This window comes from Oryctolagus cuniculus, chromosome 16 (assembly GCF_051225735.1).
Source record: "Oryctolagus cuniculus isolate XC-2025 breed Fujian yellow rabbit chromosome 16, ASM5122573v1, whole genome shotgun sequence".
Lineage (NCBI taxonomy): Eukaryota > Metazoa > Chordata > Mammalia > Lagomorpha > Leporidae > Oryctolagus > Oryctolagus cuniculus.
Window position 1 is genome coordinate 12,279,108 of NC_142882.1, and position 17,846 is coordinate 12,296,953.

At 38.9% G+C, this 17,846-nt stretch overlaps 1 protein-coding gene across 1 annotated transcript in view; it reads right to left on the reverse strand.

The window, feature by feature from the left end:
- Positions 1-9,410, reverse strand: part of LOC149121483 (vomeronasal type-2 receptor 116-like) — a 99,594-nt gene extending 90,184 nt beyond the window's left edge. Inside the window, exon 1 of the mRNA XM_089315530.1 lies at positions 9,342-9,410. Coding sequence (XP_089171656.1) covers positions 9,342-9,410 — 69 coding nt within the window. The remainder of the gene's footprint in view (positions 1-9,341) is intronic.
- Between the last annotated feature and the right edge of the window lie 8,436 nt (positions 9,411-17,846).

The window sequence follows — 17,846 nt, forward strand, 5'->3', positions numbered from 1 at the left end:
TCCAAGGAAAAGCAAATTTGCAAACAGTGCTGGAGATAACATATTCTCCCATGATTCAGGCACTGTATGACACACTGTGATATCCAGAGTGTGTGTATTTCCCTCTGGGTCTTGGGTTGTTGGCTAAAATTGGAGAGTTCCCCTGCCAAAAGTGTACATGAATAAGTCTTGGTCATCAATGCAGAGATGATAGAATGGCCTCCTGCATTCAAGGATGTGTCATTCTATGAGAAGATTTAGAAACAGAGAGAGGTGGGAGGAGATGATATGTGAAATTTTAAATATGCATTGAATTCTCATTTCACATGTATGCATAAAATATGATGTTCCTCACACATGTCCTCAGCCACTGTCTTTCATATGTGCAAGTTTGTATCAGCAGCTGAGAGAACGGTAGGAGCAAAGTTAATACATGGAGAAAGAAGCAACTTAAGACAACAGAAGCACAAACACACACACACATACACAGATGCTACATATATTTCTTTATACATTCTAAATCATTTAGTCATATATGGTGAGAATCTTTGCTGTATTTTGATATACTTCGAAATCAAGCAGATTACACAAGAAGTTGAGTAAAAGGATTAATTTTGTGGATGTGTCAGTAGGGGGATGAACTTCTGCCCTTCTCTGGATATGCTTACACATTGGCAAATCATGAAGCCCATTTCTCCATTAAAGTTCTGTAGGCCTGAGAGAGATATTAGACAAAGCCATGAAGAGACTTCCTAGGGTACACATAGGGTCATCAGTGGTGAATGTGACCTTTCACCTTCTCGATGAAGGATCATGTGAAATGATGAAACTGGATGTGTTTTTTTTTTTTAATTCGAACACTAATTCTTTCTACAATTGCCAAATCCCAAATTCCCATTACATCTACTGATGTAATGACCCTTGCCTCTGTGCACGCAGGTTACAGAGTTCTTTTCCAGCAATGCCCTAGGGAGGAATGAGAGTCCAAATCATGTTTTTCCAAAGCTGTTTTTATGCTCATAGAGAGTGGCAGACGCATAGCCTCAGGACAAGGTGATGCCTACAGTTCCTGGATAGGGCAGAAATGAAGCAATGAAAATCAGATCAGCTGATCTGATCACAGGGACATTAAGGCAAGGCCTCAACCCTGTGACTTCCTTTGAAATGTCTTCCTAGTGATTCTAGCTGTGTCTCTGTGTGACTAAGTAGATTAGCACACACTGTCTACTTGTTGAGAGCATACAGCAATACTGGGACCAGCTTTGCCCTACACAGAGATACTCCCCTTGTAGGGAGCTGAGATAGCAGACATAATCCAGTCTATTTTTTCCTAATATCAGTAGAGACTTGGGCTTTTAACTTTATGTTGGGTGGACTTGACCTGTTTTCTGTGATTTTTCTCAAATTACTCTTGAATCCTATATGCAGTTCACAAGACATTCCTCCCTTGATCTGTTATAATTTCATGAGGCCAAGTGTCTACAGAGATGGAGACTTGCTATTGGGTGGGTTTTCCCCCCCTTTACATCCTGGAACGAGAAACAGACATGGCCTGGTTACCTTTTTTATCAGGGCCAAAGTATAAAATGTCAGTTAATTGGTAAGTCCAACATTGAGTTATGTGTCAATTGTGGTTCAGACTGCAAGTGAGTGTCTGCTTGTATTGGTTAATCTGCTTGAGAATTCTAAAAAATGTACACAGAAGTTGCAGCAATGCAGATCAAAGAACTCTGAAGTTCCTTCCTTTCTTTTGCCTTTCACAACGTTCCCTTTCCATTTTATTTTGCTCTCCACTCCTCTAGAAGAGAAGAGAGAGAGATGGACATATTTTATATCCACTCTATTAATCTGATATCCTAATCAGCCTCTAAGAATCTTGAAATGAGTGGACTAGTGGAACTCCAGCCCCCATCCTTGCCCCCACCCTTGTCTGCCACAGACAAAACCCATGGAATAGAGAATGGCCTGAGGTCAGCGTTAGGTCTAAGGCACTCACCCTGGGTGTCATTGCTAACAAATATGCCTCGTGTAGAAGCTATCATTGTCTGAGATCCACCACCTGAAATAGAGCCTGTCCCCCCATACATTGCATTCTACCTACTGTTCAACTGGCAAACAATGTCCATCTCCATTCTATGCAGAAGAGAGTCAGTCATCATGTGTGTCCATCTGATGTCTCAGGAATTACTGTGCCTAGATGTAGAAAAGTCCTATATGGGCACAAACTGCCAATTCTATGTGTCATTAGACTTCCACATGACACAATATGCCATGAAAGTATTTCCCCCTAACTGATGGACATTATGTTATGGCCACCAAGTGTCATTTCATATGCATAACTCATACTTGTTTACCCAATATTGAATATTTGGAATGTCACTCATTTCTTGCTTCTCGATGTAATATATTAATGATAATTTTATTTGTATATTTCTCTGACTGAAATAATTGGGGCAAATTCTTGGATCATGAGGTATATTTCTTTATAAAGCTTATGGTACTTCTTGACAAATTCTTGCTGATAAACCCACAGGTTTCCATTACCCTCACAAATCCCCACACCCATTGTCAGTGTGTCCCCATACTCAGGCCTTCCTCCTTCCCAGCACACCCCCAGTTCACCTTGTGTCTCTATGGGTCTGCTTGTTGTGGAGACTGCATATAAACTGATTCATAGCCTTTGTTATCATCTGTTGATTGGCACCTTTCACTGCACAATGTTTTCAAGTCTTTTCCATTTAATGGCTTGTATCAACCTGTAGCATAATTTTCTCATAATATTTTTAAAGATTTATTTATTTATTTGAAAGTCAGAGTTACACACAGAGAGAAGGAGAGGCAGAGGGAGAGAGAGGGAGAGAGAGAGAGCGAGAGAGAGAGAGAGAGAGAGAGAGAGGTCTTCCATCCATTGGTTCATTCCCCAGTTGGCTGCAATGGCCAGAGCTGTGCCAACCTGAAGCCAGGAGCCAGCATCCTCCTCAGGGTCTCCTACACAGGTGCAGAGGCCCAAGGACTTGGGCCATTTTCTATTGCTTTCCCAGGCATAACAGAGAGCTGAATTGGAAGTAGAGAAGCCAGGACCTGAACTGGCACCTATATGGGAATACAGAAGTGTAGGAGGTAGCTTTACCAGGTACGCCACACTATCACCCCCCTTCTCATAATAACTTAATAGATAGGTCTACATTTGCTATCCAGATGCTTGTGTTTACTTATTATTGATATAAAATTAGGAATATATGTTTTTCTTTGTTATCAAAATTCTATTCTTTTTTTTACTTACGTAACTTATTTCACATGATTTATATCTCACAACTTGGAAAACCTAAACTTTATGAATTTTAGAATATACTGAACAAAATATCGGTTATTCATCAAATAATTTACCGAGTACCTCTCATGTGCCAAACTAAACATGCTATGCATGGTTATAGTACAAATCATGAAATCACTGGATGTCTACATGTGAGACAGGTATTTTTTATCTAAAATGATCACACATTCTGGTTTGCTTCCTACAGCCAATTTATGCAAATAATCCTTGAGTATTCATTAATGTCATCCCATCTTGTTGTTAAAAGTGTATCAGCTTGGAATGTCAATTACCTGGTCACTGTAGACTTGGAAGAAGTATGAGAAATGTTTACAGACAGGTAGGAGATATAAATCCTGACTTTGCCTTCTATCTGTTTATTACATCAAACCTTATATTCTTCATCTGCTAATTAAGAATATTACTACTGCAAAACAAAATTCTTATTATGATAGCATTAAAGGTTTATAAAATGCTTGTCCCCCCTCCCTCAACTGTCCAGCATCCTTGTAGATGAAATGAAATTATTTAATATGTTTTTTGCTAAGAATACATGCTTTTCAATCTTCTGGATAGACACTTTACCATTGGTGTTATCTATAACTTAAATATTTGGCAAATTGACCAATGAAGCAATCAAAGATCTTGTTCTGCCTCCAGGCTCCAGAGATTGTAGAATCAATCTGCTTACTCAGAAGTGTACCTAGTCATACTGATTTTTGGATATTATTTTTCTGGCATGTAAAATCTACTCAATTAAGGAAAGACACATGTAAAATAGTCTCAGGCATACACATTCTCAAAATAATTACCACATTAAAAGCTGAATGGAAAAGATTTCAGAGGAAACAATTCAATAAAGAGAGAAATGTTCAGAAGCATATATCTGGTGATGAATGAAATTTAAGTGATCAGGTACCCTCATATTATTTGTTACACAGATGAAAAACCTCTAACGAGCATCATAGAAACTCCAAATTGGATGCCTAGGTAAAATCAAGGAGATACAGAATCAGATTGGGAAGGACACAGTGATGTCCTTGGGGGTGATGAGGCAAATAGTCATCCTATCACAGTGCCTAATGTCGTGCAAAGCAATCATCATCATTCTCTTTTCTCCACAGACTCCTCAGTCTTTGTGTAGCCAGAGGTGTGGTCCAGGATTCAGGAAAATGACACAGGAAGGAAGACCTGTCTGCTGCTATACTTGTGTTATTTGTCCAGAAAGAGACATTTCCAATCATACAGGTAAAAACCCTAGAACTGACCTATGAGAATCCAGCCTCTGAACTATCTCTTGATAAAAAGGAAACCAAGAATATTTGCATTGGAATCAGAGTGCCCTATTGTTCTCCATGCACACCTTCACTCACTCTTTCCATACCCTTGTTGTATGCTCACTATCACCATCTCATTATGTATAAGCTGTTGTCTGACGGTGCTCATCCTCTCTAGCTCAACTCTGAAACTGATTCTATCTGGTGTCCTTCTTTCCCATCCAGTCCTGGAGGAGACTGTCTCAATCTGAAACCTAATGTCTAAACAAGAAATATAATATTTATATTTGTTAAGGCTCACTTTGGATCTAAAGGGCTTGAAATCAGAACTTTTCCATACACAACTGACGAGCAGGGCGCTACTTCACATGAATTGTGATGGGAATACTGTGTTATTTTCTGTGCTACATCTTTGACACTGTGCATGGTGTGCAGTACACATAACGAAGGCCACCACTTTGTCCTTTGGATGTATATAATAGAAGAAGAGGAAAATCAATGTGAAATGTAGAGACACAAAATCCTAAAAATGATACAACTTGGTAACCCCAAAAACCATTGCAAAAGGTCAACATTTAAGCAATGTTAAATATCAAAGCCAATCATTTTGAGAAATGTAAAAATGTACTAAGTCTCAATGATAAATATTTCCACTGTTCAATGCAGAATAAATATGTTTATAATAATTTGAATTCTTCCAAAAGTATATTTAATTTCCATAATCTTAGCTCTAGAAATATTTTTATTGCAGTATCTTCAAATAAGGTCTATATAGTTTCCTTTATGAGGAAGATAACAAAAATGACTTCAAGTTTTGTTAAAATATTCAACATGCAGTAAGTTAGTGAAATAAAGAAAACTAAAGTACCATGCATTGACCCATTGTGCAATGCACACTTGCCTATGTGTGTCCAGTGCATCTCTGAAACGGGTGCCAGAAGCACCTACATTCTATAAAAAGTAAAGGGTGCACGTTTAAAAGAATTTTAAGAGAGAATTCTTCAAATATTTACAGATGCTTATATTCTCTCTCTCTCTCTCTCTAAAACATTTTATTTCTCTGTTTGAATGTCAGTTACAGAGAGAGGTAGAGCCTAATAGAGAGAGAGAGAGAAAAAAGTGAAAGATAAGATCTTCCGTCAGGTAGATTCACTCCCAAGATAACTGCAATGGCTCGAACTGGGCCTGGACAAAGCCAGAAACCAGGAGCTGCTTCCAGGCATCGCAGAGGCCCACCTATTTGGCCTTCCTATGATGGTTTCTCAGGGACATTGGCATGGAGTTGGTTTGGAAGAGGAGCAGCCAGGACGTGAACTGGTGCCTGTATGGGATGCCATCATCCCAGGCTGTGGCTTTTCCTCCTACATCACAACTTCAGTCCCTGAAGCTTGTATTCTTGCATGAACACCAAGGATAAAAACTGAGTAGGACTCTTACTGCAAGTGTAGCCCTACTAATACCATTTTCTTGCTTTTTAAAAAATATTTATTTATTTTATTTGAAAATCAGAGATTCAGAGAACAGAGGGGAGAGAGAGAGATAGAGAGAGAGAGAAAGAGAGAGAGAGAGAGAGAGAGAGAGAGAGAGAGAGAGAGAGAAAGTATGAATGTAATTGCTCATGCCCCCAATGAAATCAATGGCACTGGCTGGGCCAGGCAGAAGCCAGGAACCAGGAACTTCATTTGAGTGTCCCACATGGGTTGGGGGTCCCAAGTACTTGGACCACCTTTTGATATATTGTGTTGTTATCTTCATTTACTTTTTGATTTCTCTTTTGATTTCTTCTGTGACCCAGTGTTCATTCAGGAGCATGTTGTTCAGTCTCCATGTGTTTGCATATGCTCTCAGGATTGCTAATTTCCAGATTCATTCCACTGTGCTCTGAGAAGCTTCATGGTATGATTCTAATTTTTTGAATTTGCTGAGACTTGCTTTATGGCCTAGTATGTGGTCAATCCTAAAGTAGGTTCCATGTACTCCTGAAAAGAATGTGTATTCCTTAAGTGTAGGATGAAAAGTTCTGTAGATATCTGTTAGGTCCATTTGGTTTATAGTGTCGATTAAATATGTTGTTTCTTTGTTGATCATCTGTCTGGTTGATCTGTCTATTGCTGAATGTGGAGCTTTGAAATCCCCCAATTCTATTGTATTGGAGTCTAAGTCTATCTTTAAGTTTCTTACCATATCTTCTAAATAAACCGGTGCCCTGTACTTAGGTGCATATACATTTATAATAGTTACAACTTCCAGTTGAATTGATCCCTTAGTCATTAAATAGTGCCCTTCTTTGTCTCTCTTAACAGTTTTTGTGTTAAAGTTTATTTTGTCTGATATTAAGATGGCTACACCAGCTCTTTTTTGGTTTCTGTTGGCATGGCATATCTTTTTCCAACCTTTCACTTTCAGTCTGCATGCATCTTTGTTGGAAAGATGTGTTTCTTGTAGGCAGCAAATAGATGGGTTTTGTTCCTTAATCCATTCAGCCAGCCTGTGTCTTTTAATTGGAGAGTTGAGGCCATTTACATTCAATGTGACTCTTGATAAGTAGTGACTTTGCCCTGCCATTTGCCAAAGATATTTCTAATATATGCTTTGAACTTCTTGTGATCTTTTACTGTGAGGTTTTCTTCCTTCACCTTCTTTCATATTGATGGCTGTGTTTCTGTGGGTAACACATCTTTAAGCATCTTTTGCAGGGATGGATGTGTGTTGACAAATTCTTTCAATTTCTGTTTGCTCTGAAAGGTCTTTATTTCACCTTCACTCACCAATGAGAGCTTTGCAGAATATAGTATTCTGTGAAATCAGTTTTTCTCTGAGCACCTGGGCTATGTCTCGCCATTCCCTCCTAGCCTGTAGGGTTTCTGATGAGAAGTCTGCGTGAGTCTAATTGGAGATCCTCTGAGAGTAATCTGACGTTTCTCTATTGCACATTTTAGAATCTTTTCTTTATGTTTCACTGTGGTGAGTTTGATTACAATGTGTCCTGATGAGGATTTCCTTTGCTCAGGTTTATTGGGGGTTCTAGGTGCTTCCTGTACTTGGATGTCTCTTTCCTTCTCCAAACCCAGGAAGTTTTCTGCTGGTATCTCACTAAAAAGGCCTTCTGAACCTTTCTCTCCCTCCATGCCTTCAGGAACTCTTAGAACTCAAATGTTGGGTTTTTTAATAGTATCCTGTAGATTCCCAACAATATTTTTTGATTCCTAAATTTCCTCTTCTTTTCTCTGGTTTGACTGTATACTTTCCTGTGCTCTGTCTTCTAAGTCCGATATTCTCTCTCCTGCCTCACTGATTCTGTTTCTAAGGCTCTCAAATGTGTTGTTTATTTGGTCTATTGAATTCTTCATTTCATTTTGGTTTCTCTTCAATATCTCAATTTCATGTTCTACTAAATTCCTCATTTCATTTTGATTCCTCCTTATGATTTCATTTTCATGAGAGAGATTTTCTGTCCTGTCCTGTATGGATTTCTGTAGTTCATGCATTTGTTTTTGAAAACTTCTAAATGGTCTTATCATAAATTTTTTGAATTCCATATCTTGTATTTCTTTGATCTCATCGTCTCCATAATCTTGTATTGGAGTGTCATGAAGTCTTCCTTGTTCTTGTTTCCTCAGTTTGTTGTTTGGCATTGTGGAGATATTCTTTGGTTTATTCTTTTTTTTCTGTGGTGGCTTTTCTCATTATACTATGACTCTAGATTAAGTGGACTGTCTGCTTTTGGTGAATCTCCAGAGGTTTGTGGTGGGTGTGGCCAGAGAGCTCTATACAGTTTTTCAGGGTTAAGGCTGTGCCAAAGGAGACACACCCAGGTTTGGAGTGGTAACTCTCTCTCTCTCTTATCCAGAAGGGAAGTAATTCCACTCAGCTGAGCTCTTCTCCTCGATGGCAATCAGTGCCTGAGCACTAGTCACAGTGGGTATAATCTTCGTCTGCTCTGTCCCAAGGACCACACAAAGGATCTGTTCAGTCCTCAGTGTAAGCTCAGATTCCCCTGCAATGTCTCTCACCGGGTAGCCAAGGCCACTCGAGTTTGTGGCTTCTCCCAACGAGACTGTGGTGGAATGAGAAGGCCATGCCAAGATGGCTGCTGGGAAGTGAGTATCAGTTACTCAGGAATTGCTTCAAAACCCACCTGGCAATGGAGCCTGCCTGGAACAGGCTGTGATTGGTTAGGGCATAAACCACCCCTTGACTGGATTGGCTGCCTTGGCTGCCTTGGCTACCTTGGCTGCTGTACCAACTGAAATAAACAAGTCTGCAGGCTGCTCACCTCTGGCCTGCTTTCACCAGTCTCCCGGGGTCTGTGTGGTGACTCCGCACCTCCTGAACCCACCACGCTCCTCCTCTCCGAACAAATCCACAGAAACATGAGACTACTCACATCTCAGCCACACTGTGAGTTCTCCCACACACTCTCAATTTTTTTTTCCACAGTCCCGGTTCATAAGCTCCACACATTCACTAAGTCTTAGTCTCCTGTTATTACTCCCAACCTGAGTTAGGTTTTTCTGCTTGCTTGAGGGTGGGTGCAGCCTTGAGCTGGTGCAGATGATATGTATGTCCAAAATGGTGCCTGCTCTATTGTCTTGCACACCTTTGTAAGGTGTGTGGAGAGAGAGAATCATGTCCGTACCATCCCTTTTACTTTTTTCTCTCCTCTAGTTAGGCTAGTGTACTTTCCCCCATGGGGATTCAAGCCTCATTCCCTCTAGGCTCTTCCTGCCACTTTTCTGCCAGTGTCTCGGGCTACTGTGGTTTTGCCTCACCTCTCTTTTCAGTGCTGGTGCGGAGGAGAAGATTCTCGGCAGCTGGGCTCCTGAGCCGTGGGCGCCCATGTCCTCTACGTAGATCTACCATGTCCCTCTAATTCTGGAAGGGTTTCCTCTGCAGTTGTTTTTCCCCTAACTCTTCTCTGAGACTTCACTATCTCCACTTTTATTAAACTATCTTTCTTGGGCCCTGCACCCACATGGGAGACCAGGAGAAGCACCTGGCTCCTGGCTTCGGATCAGCATGATGTGCCAGCCGCAGTGGCCATTGGGGGGTGAACCAACGGCAAAAAGGAAGACCTTTCTCTCTGTCTCTCTCTGTCACTCTCTGCTCTGCCTGTCAAAAAAAAATTAAACTATCTTTCCCTGGACTATCAATGAACTCCCTCCTTCCATTCCACCATCTTGGAGCCCCTCTATTTCTTTTTCATTCTCCTCTTCTCTTGTTATTGTTTCTGATACTATACTAAGAGTGTTGAAACTGAATGTCTTTGTCTTCTTCCAGATCTGAGGGGAAATGATTTCAGATTTTCCTCATTCAATATGATATTGGCTTTTTTAAAATGTAGAGTCATTGCAATTTTGGTGTATGTTCTTTCTGTACCTAGTTTGGTACGTTTTTTAAAAATTGTGAATGAATGTTGAATATTATCACATAATTTTCTGCAGCCAGCACCGTGGCTCACTTGGCTAATCCTCCACCTGTGGCACTGGCACCCCGGGTTCTAGTCCCAGATGGGGCACTGCGTTCTGGTCCTGGTTGTTCTTCTTCCAGTCCAGCTCTCTGCTGTGTCCTGGGAAGGCAGTGGAGGATGGCCCAGGTGCTTGGGCCCTGCACCCACATGGGAGACCAGGAGGAAGCACCTGGTTCCTGGCTTTGGATTGGCCAAGCACAGCGGCCGTGGAGGCCAATTTGTGAGTGAACCAATGGAAGGAAGACCTTTCTCTCTGTCTCTCTCTCTCTCTCTCACTGTCTAACTCTGCCTAAGTTAAAAAAAAATTCTGCATCCATTGAGATGATCATGTGATTTTTTTCCTTCATTCTGTTGATGTGATTTACTACAATATGTGATTTGTGAATTTTAAACCCAGTTGGCATTCCTGGGTTAAATCTCACTTCATCACAATGTATGGTATTTTGTTGTAGTGTTAAATTCACCTTGCTAACATTTTTTGGGGAATTTTTGCACTTGTGTTTTTTAAGTATATTGATCAGTATTTTTTTTTCTGTTGTGTCTGTGTTTCATTTTGGTATCTGAGTGATGCTGGTAGAGTTCCATCCTTTTCAATATTTTGAAACAGTTATAGAAGAATCAGAGTTATTTCTGTAGAATTCAGTTTTGAAGCCACTGGGCCCTGGATTTTTCTTTGATGCGATATTTCATTACTGCTTTAGTGTTATTAGGTTAGGTTTTATATATCTTCTTTTTTTTTTAAATTATTTATTTGAAAGGCAGAGTTATAGAGAGGCAGAGGTAGAGGCAGAGAGAGACAGAAAGGACTTTCATCTGTTGGTTCACTCCTCAGATGGCTGCGATGGCTGGAGCTGTGTCAATCCAAAGCCAGGGATAGGAGCTTCTTCTGGGTCTCCCACATGGGTACAGGGGCACAAGGACTTGGGCCATCTTCCACTGCTTTTCCAGGCCATAGCAGAGAGCTGGATCAGAAGTGGAGCAGCCAGGACTAAAACCAGTGCCCATATGGGATGCTGGTACTTCAGGCAGTGGCCTTACCCGCTGCACCACCGTGCCAGCCCCCTATACATCTTCTTGATGTAATTTTGACAAGTTGCATGTATCTAGGTTCCTTTCCATTTCTGCAAAGTTTTCTATTTTGCTTACATACAGTGGTTTGTAGTAATTTCTTATGGTTCTCTGTGTTTCTGTGATATCAGTTATGATGTTTCCACTTTCATCCCTAATTTTATTCAAATTTTTCTTTGTTGTCCTGAGTAAAGTTTTGTCTATTTTGTTTATCTGTACATAGTACCAGTTTTTTGTTTTGTTGATCTTTTTCATTTTTTAATTTCAATTTTATTTATGTTTGTTCAGTCCCTTTCATTTCTCACCTCCTTCTAATTTGGAGTTTCATTTGTTCTTGCTTTTTTAAGTCCTTGAAAATGCATTGTTATACTGTTTTATCTGAAATATTTCTGTATTTATTTATTTCTGAAATTTCTTAATTCTACTTTTGGTAGAATAGATAAATACACTTGACATGCTGTGTTTTCATTTTTTGTTTCAAGGAATTTTTAAAAACTGTAGTTGATTTTTAGATTTAATAAGTCTTAACAGTTTGCCAAATTCCTTTCATATGTAGATATTATATATGTACACATACTATATTTAAATATTAATATGACATAATGCAGGACTCATGACAATGATCATAAACTGAGGAAATAAGGGTATATTATATTGATGTTATAATTTAGTGAAGACAATATTTATAACTTTTATACACCAAACAATATAACACACCTACATTTTTTATACTCTACATGTATTAACTTTCACATATGAGAGAATATGTGGTATTTCTCTGTCTGTGTCTAGCTTAGTCAGCCTATGAAAGAGATACATGAACTCTGTTTATTGAAGCACAATCCATAATAGTAACAATGAGTAAATGAAGAAAATGTTGAATATGTAAATTCTGAGACCTGATTGTCACCCAATGTATGATTTATCCTGGACATTGCTTGGTGTGCTAATGAGGAGAATGTGTATTCTTGTGGTTTTTAATTAAAATGTTCTGTCAATGCCTGTGTTGTTCATTTGCTCCATGGTTTGGCTCTCTTATATACCTTTGTGGAGTTTCTGCATAGATAATGTGTCCATTAATGACAGTGAGATATTGAAGTGCATCACTATTATTGTATTGCAATCTATCTCTCCATTTATTTATAATAATATTTGCTTTATATATTTGGGGTTTTGTATTATATATGTATATATATATAGTTATGTCTTCTTTCTAAATGATTTCTCTTATTAATATATAATCTTCTTTGTCTCTTTTTAAATTTCTGGATTGAAATCTGTTTTTACCTGATATGAGTACATCTACTCCTGATCATTTTTTCTCTCTATTTGTATCTAATATTTTTTGCAATCCTTTACTCTCAGTGAATGTGTATCTTAACCTGTGAAGTGAGTTTTTTATGGATAATGTAGGCTTGGGTATAGTTTATTTAAAAAATTTTATTTACTTATTTGAGAGGTAGAGTTACAGACAATGAGAGGAAGAGACAGGGAGAAAGGTCTTCCTTCTGTTGGTTCCCTCCCCAAATGGCTGCAATGGCCAAGGCTGTGCTGATCCAAAGCCAGGAGCCAGGAGCTTATTCCAGGTCTCCCACATGGGTGCAGGACCCAAGCACTTGGGCCATCTTCTACTGCTTTCCCAGCAGGGAGCTGAATCAGAAGAGGAGCAGCTGGGACAACAATCAGCACCAATTTGGGATTCCAGAGCTTCAGGCCAGGGATTTACCCCACTGTGCCACAGCACCGGCCCACTATTATTACCTTTTGACAATTTGACTGCAACATTCCTTATGGAACATCTTTATTGGTTGAGTCTGTAAAGGGTTGAACGTCCGTTATCTGAATGTTCATATCTCTTTCAAGAACTAAGAAGCTTCCAGTTATTATTGCATTCAGGAAGTTCTCCATAGCCTTTTCCTTCAATTATTCCTGTAACAACAAATGTTTGTTTACTTATTGATATGCCATATATCACACTGGCCTTTTCATTATTTTTACCAGACTGTATTATTCCAAAAATCTATTCTCAAGAACAGCAGTTTTGTTTCCCCTCTGTCTTGGTTTATCTGTTCTTGAAGCTCTAAACTGTATTTAATTCATTGATTTAATTTTAAATTGCTCCTCTTCCAGTCCATCTCTGATTCTGGTTCCAGAAAGTAAAGAGGGAAAAACCCACCCAGTACCAGGTCTCCCTCTCTGTAGACACTTGGCCTCATGGAATTATAACAGTTCCTGGGAGGTATTTCCTGCGAACTGTATGAAAAATTCAGGAGTAGGTTGAGAAACATCATAGAAAACAGCATGTCAAGACAACCAACCATAAAGTTAAAGGCCCGAATCTCTGTTGATATTGGGTAAAAATGGTCTGGATTATATCTGCTATCTCAGCTCCCTGCAGGGAGAATAGAGCTCTGTGTAGGGCACAGCTGATCCCAGTAGCTGTATGTTCTCAACCTGTGGACAGTGTGTGCTAGTCTACTGAGTCACACAGGGACACAGCTAGAATCACAAGGAAGACATTTCAAAGGGAGTCACAGGGCTGAGGCCTTGCCTTAATGTCCCTGTGATTAAATCAGCTCTGGCTTCTATATATTTCCATTGCTTCATTTCTGTCCCATCCGGGAACTCAGGGCATCATCCCTCCCTGAGGCCAAGCACCTGCCACTCTCCATTAGGAGGAAAAACAGTTTTGGAAAAACATGCTTTGGACTCTCATTCCTCCCTAGGGCATTGCCAGGACAGAGCTCTGTAAATTTGCATGCACAGGGGCCAAGAGTTGTTAGGTCAGTCAACTGTTTTGAGGGATTTGGCAATTGTAGAAATAATTAGTTTGGAGCTAAAAAAAATATTCAATTTCATCATGTCACAAAATCCTTCATCAAGAAGGTGAAAGGTCATCTTCACCACTGATGACCCTATGTGTACCTCCAGGAAGTCTCTTCATGGCTGTGTCTAACATCTCTCCCAGTCCTGTAGTACTCTAATGGAGAAATAGGCTTCATAAATTGGAAATAGTATGTACATCCAGAGAAGGGCAGTAGTTTATCCATATACTTACCCTTTTACATCACTTTGTGTAATCTAATTGTCTTTGCAGTACATAAAAATACAGTAAAGATGCTCACCATATATAATTAAGCCTTTCAGAATGTATACAGGAATATACATAGCGTCTGTGTTTGTGTGTGTGTGTGTGTGTGCTTGTTTCTTCTTAATTTGCTTCTAGCACATGTATTAGCTTTGTTCCTAATATTCTCTCAGCTGCTGATAGAAAGCTGCACAATTGAAAGACATTTGCTGATGACACGTGTGAGAAACATAGATGTTTCAGAATTCACAATTTCTCCTTAAAGACACCTTGTGTTATCTGGTGGCCCAAAGTTACAAAACGTTCACATTCTATAAATCTAAACATATGTATGCATACTACTTATGTTATGTTCTATCTCTACCCTTGGACTATTTTATGAGACTGTGATTTTCCTTTGAAATTAAGGATCAGGGTGTGACCAAAAAGAAAGCTTCCAAATCTCCACAAAATATTGCAACTATTCATAGTCTGAGCTAAACTTTATCTTCTGTGCTTATGATGCCTAATATATGGCATATTAGGCATACACCTTTGAGACCCTTTGACAAATTCACTGTAAATTATTCCAAGTTACTAACTGTAAATAAGAACACAGACTATTTCAAGAACTCTAACTACAAGTAAAAAATGAAATTAGATGCTGAAATAAACTCTCTGAGATTTTTTTTTACATACAGTTATTTGCCTTTTCCCTAGACTTTAATCTCTTCAACTAATTTAATCTTTTTGTCCCATGAGTTAATAAACATAAGTGTGGGTTCAGATAATGTGGTAGTAAAATCCACACAAATCCAGCTATAATTCAGGAAGAAAAGGCATCCTCAGTATCCAGTGATATTGCTTTCAAGAGGAGAACAAGAATTACTTCTGCAAATGTGCACATGCTACACAGTGATGTAGAGTCTTGTCAGTGTATACATTGTAGAAAAATGCTTCTTCATGTGGGGAAGGTGTGGATCATGGCAGCAACGTGGGGCATGGTTGTGGATGAGGCCATCCCCATGCTGCACTCTGTCATTCTGGACATAGAGAAGATGACATTTCACATGCACATTGCTTTAAGGAGTGTGACTTTTGCTCACAGAAGGAATGAAAATAGGCAAGATACCCAGAGGCTCTATGCTTTGAAATTCCAAGTGAGGAAAGCATGAACATTCGGTGCAGCATCATCAGGACAGTGGACTTCCCTCATTTTATCTCCATGTCTCTGGGGAGCACAGCCCCCTCTCTCAGCAACCACTGTTATATATTTACTCTGAGACTAATGTAAATCTTTACTGCATTGATGTCTTACAACTTTGGGGTTCATATGTTACCAAAGCATGACCTGAGTTACCTTGGAAATAAAATCAATTTCTAGCTCAGAATCCTCCAGAGCTATGTTCTGTGTTTGGCAGTGATATGTGTGAAAGAATCTGGGATGGGTGTACTCATTAGCAAAGGCTTTAAATTGCTTCGGTATTTTATCATCATTCTGAATTATTTTTTGAAAGATTTTTATTTATTTATTTTAGAGATGGAGCTACAAACAGTGAGTGTGAAAGAATCTGGGATGGGTGTACTCATTAGCAAAGCCTTTAAATTGCTTCAGTATTTTATCATCATTCTGTATTATTTTTTGAAAGATTTTTATTTATTGATTTTAGAGATAGAGTTACAAACAGTGAGAGGGAGAGACAGAGAGAAAGGTCTTCTGTCCATTGGTTCACTCCCCAAATGGTTGCAATGGCTGGAGCTGCGCCGATCCAAAGCCAGGAGACAGAGCCTCTTCTGGTCTCCCACACAGGTGCAGGGGCCCAAGGACTTCAGCCATCCCCCACTGCTTTCCCAGGCCATAGCAGAGAGCTGGATTGGAAGAGGAGCAGCTGGGACTAGAACCAGCACCCACATGGGATGCCAGCACAGCAGGCAGAGGATCAACCCATTGTGCCGCAGTGCCGGCCTCATCATTCTTCATCTAAAGAACATAATTACCTACTTTTAGGAAACATTATTTAAATATTTAATATAAAATAAATAAATGAATTATGAAATGGATATTTAAGAAAATAGCAAAACATAAGAAATGTCATGAAAATTCAGATCACATAGAATACTACTGTAATGGTTACACACTTATAAGTTATATTTGCCTAGAATTTTAAAACTCAACTTATTTATGTTTATGTATGTGTTATGTTTGGATAACAGAGTTTTGTTTCTTCAGTATCTTCATTACTTTCAAAAACTTTTCACTTAGAAGTCACTTCTTTTGGGGGGTGTTTTTTTAGTTGTTTTAAGCTTTAGAAACTCTCTTAAAACATGAATAAATAAAAACTAAATTTTTCACTAAAATAAACATATATATTCACTGCATTTTCCTCAGAACCATTTGAAATATCCTGTGCACTCAAACAGTTGGAGGTACATACCCAAACATATATTTTTAAAAGAATAGTCAGGATAATCTGTTCATAACACTGGAAGTGTGGAAACAACACAAATCATCACCTGTGAATGATTCAATAAGTTGAATATGGCAGATCCATAAGATTGAATGTTCTACAGCTATAAAAATAATGAAGGAAACTGAAAGACAGCAGACCATCAACTTATAAATAGCAATGTCATTTTATATGGTAGGGTTATCCCTGAAAATATGTACACTAATTAATTTCCTTTTTGTTTATCAATTTAGATGCTATAAATGTTTATATTTGAAAACATGTCTCAGTTATACCTGCTTTATCTTGCTTTCCTTCAGGTCTTGAATTTATCCTTTTGTTGTTATAATTTAGTGGAATTTATTTCCCAAACACAAGAGTCAACTAATCCTTGAGCATTCTTCACTTTGGACACTGTATTGTTCACAAACATCTTAGTCAATAATTACTGTCTAGTTATTTGGACAGCATATCTTTATCACAACTATCGGTAGATTCCACGATTATAGACATTATTCTGTAATTGTGTCCTCCATCATTTGACTGCTTTCTCTTTTTGCCTTTGCTTAGTGTTCATATTCCAGGAGACAATGATGCTATTATTCCGATGAAATTCACATACCCTGTGGGAACCACTGAAGTAATGTACAAATATGTTGTATTACAGTACTTTTACATTCAAATTCTGCATTGACTTTTTATAAAGTATGTTCACAGGGTTGTACAATTATCATGTCTATGTAGATTGAAGCCTTTTGCATCATCCCATAATCAAAGCCTTTGTCCACTAAGCAGCCACTTGCAAACTTGCATGAACGTGGTTCATGCAACCATTCATCTCTTTATTTGCTATGTGTTTACCTACTCTGGACAGTTCCTGGCAATGGAATGAGGTAATATGAGACCTCTTAGATCTAGCTTCTTTAACATGGCATTACATTTTCAATTTATCCAAATCATATCAGATATATGAAAATATTTCTAGACTGCCTTGTATTTTTTGAGAGGAAGATAGAAAAACTGAGAGAAACGGAGAGATGGTTGAGAGACAAACCTTTCAGTGCTTCACCTCACAATGTCTGTAGTGGCTGAGCCTGGATTGAAGACAGAGCAAGGAGCCAGGAAAAAAAATAACTGACAAGGATCCAATAGCTTGAGTTGTTACCACTCACTCAATGGGTTTTTTTTTTGGGGGGGGGAACTGGGGTCAGGAGTCAGAACCAAA